The following is a 2,577-nucleotide window of genomic DNA, read 5'->3' on the forward strand; positions in this document are numbered from 1 at the left end:
GGGTGGTAAAGGTGGGATTATTAAAAAATATGTCGTAGGTGGGCTTAATAAAAGAAAATCGGCAAAAGATTGGATTAATATTACCAAATTTTCCTATGGTAATATTAATCCAACCTTTGGCCGATTTTCTTTTATTAATCCCACCTACGACATATTTTTTAATAATCCCACCTTTACTACCCGACGACTTTTATTGGGCTTAAGTGGCCGGTAATCGGTGAAAAAGTCAACGAGATGGTGATGAATTGATGATGATGACTGAATATATCGAGAGAGAGTACTACCATGTAGAGAAATAATGCCGCTTACAACAGTTTTATGACATGTTGGGCCCAATAAAAGTTGTTGGGTAATAAATGTGGGATTATTAAAAAATATGTCGTAGGTGGGCTTAATAAAAAAAAATCGGTCAAAGGTTGGTTAAATATTACCAAATTTTCCTAATTTTAATTAGCAGAATATCTATGACCTCTATTATGATGATTATTATCTACCACTATAGTTTAAATTTCATATAAATTTATATTTAGATTACAAACCGTGCATCGCACGGGTAATATACTAGTTAGTGGTCCTACAATAATTTTTTTTTTTGCTAGGCAAGTAAGGATAATATTAAGCACAAAAACCAAATTACAACCTAAGCTTAACTTCAAGAGGCACGAACCAACTAGGTTGGACCTTACCACCAAGAAGCAAGCAAACAGAAACACCTATACAAGCTCACAGAGCCAAAAACCAAGTACAATCTCTTCTACTAACCTTCTTAGGCATTACAACTTTGATTCTATCTCTCACAGCATGCTTAATGCTCTTTACAGAATTCTGCACTGTAGGAACATACTTATCCCAAAAGCTTCCATTTCTGCACTGCCAAACTACATAGACAATTGCTGCAAGGCCTGCATACCAGACTTGCTTCTTGAACTGAGAATGCCTGCTATGATCAATCCCCCTTGTGATCTGCTGAAGATCAGAAGAAACACCAGGGATACTCATCCAGCTTCTAATATCATTAAGGCATTGCTGACTGTAGGAGCAAGAGAAGAACAAATGATTATGATCCTCATCCTGTTGTCCACACAATAAACACAGTGGGGACACACTAACACCAATTCTAGCAAGCTTTGCTGTGGTTTGAAGCCTAGCTTGAACAGCCATCCAGCAAATAAATCTATGTCTTGGAACATTTAGCCTATTCCAAACTAACCTGTCCCAGGTGACCAAAGGTCTAGCCTCAATTAATTTCTCATATACCACTTTAACTTAGTACTGAGCAATAGTACTAAACTCATTCTGAGAGTAATATTGCTTTAAAATCTCCTTAGTTTCACAAACTTTCCTCCAATACCAGCTGGCTGAAGCATTAGGCTGGTAATCCCACCAAACCCCATCTTTAACATATACAGCATTGACCCACTTAATCCAAACATTATCCTGTTTGGAAGCATCAGCCCACACATATTTGCCCATCAGTGCAATGTTCCACTTAACAACATCTCTGAAGCCTAAACCACCCTCTTTCTTGTGACAGCAAGACTGTGCCCAAGAGATATTACTTGGTTTTGTGCCGTAAGCTTTGCCACTCCAAAGAAAAGACCTGCAGATCTTATTAATCTCATATAAAACTTGCTTAGGGAGCACATACACCTGGGCCCAATACATATGCAAACTCAATAAGACTGAATTGATCAGTTGCATTCTAGCTGAGTAGGAGAGATTCCTGGAGCTCCAAACTTTAATTCTTGCAATCATCTTGTCCACCAACATATCACACTGAGCTGTGGTGATTTTCTTAGAACAAATTGGTACCCCCAAGTACTTGAAAGGCAAAACACTTCTGGTAAAACCAGAAACCAATTCTACCCTATTAATATCAGAATCAGACATCCCATAGCAATAGATAGAAGATTTCTGTTTGTTAGGCTGTAAACCAGAAGTATCAGAGAATAGCTTGAAAGCCTGTAGCAACAGATAGATAGAAGCAAAATCACCTTTGCAGCACAAGATCAGATCATCTGCAAAGCAGAGATGAGTGAGCTTTACAGCTTTACACCTTGGATGATACTGGAACAAAGGCAGCAAGCTCATGCTGTGCAGAACTCTGGACAAATATTCCATGCAAATGACAAAGAGCAAAGGAGACATGGGATCACCTTGTCTTAGCCCTCTCTGAGATTTAAAAAACCCATGCATAGTGCCATTGATCATCAAGGAGAACATAGGAGTGGTGACACACTCCATCACAAGATGCACAAAATGTTCAGGGAAACCCAATTGCTCCAACATCTCCTGTAAGAAATTCCAATCCACAGTATCATAAGCTTTTTGTAAGTCAATCTTCATTAAGCAACTAGGTTTGACATCCTTCCTACCATAATGCTTCACTAAGTCCTGCACCACCATAATGTTATGGACAATGTGCCTTCCATGAACAAAACCACCCTGATTTTCCATGATCAAATCAGGTAAGATTTGTCTAAGCCTATTACACAGCACCTTAGTAACACACTTATACAGTGTTTTATAGCAAGAAATGGGTCTAAAATCACTCACTGTATTAGGACATTTAATCTT

At 38.4% G+C, this 2,577-nt stretch overlaps 1 protein-coding gene across 1 annotated transcript; it reads right to left on the bottom strand.

Annotated features, from left to right (window-relative positions):
• Positions 1 to 723: 723 nt before the first annotated feature.
• On the bottom strand, positions 724 to 1,161 carry LOC110794651 (uncharacterized). Its single transcript, XM_021999621.1, has one exon. The coding sequence runs from the start codon at positions 1,159 to 1,161 to the stop codon at positions 724 to 726; it is 438 nt and encodes a 145-aa protein (XP_021855313.1).
• Positions 1,162 to 2,577: the final 1,416 nt, after the last annotated feature.

This window comes from Spinacia oleracea, chromosome 5 (assembly GCF_020520425.1).
Source record: "Spinacia oleracea cultivar Varoflay chromosome 5, BTI_SOV_V1, whole genome shotgun sequence".
Classification (NCBI taxonomy): Eukaryota; Viridiplantae; Streptophyta; class Magnoliopsida; order Caryophyllales; family Amaranthaceae; genus Spinacia; species Spinacia oleracea.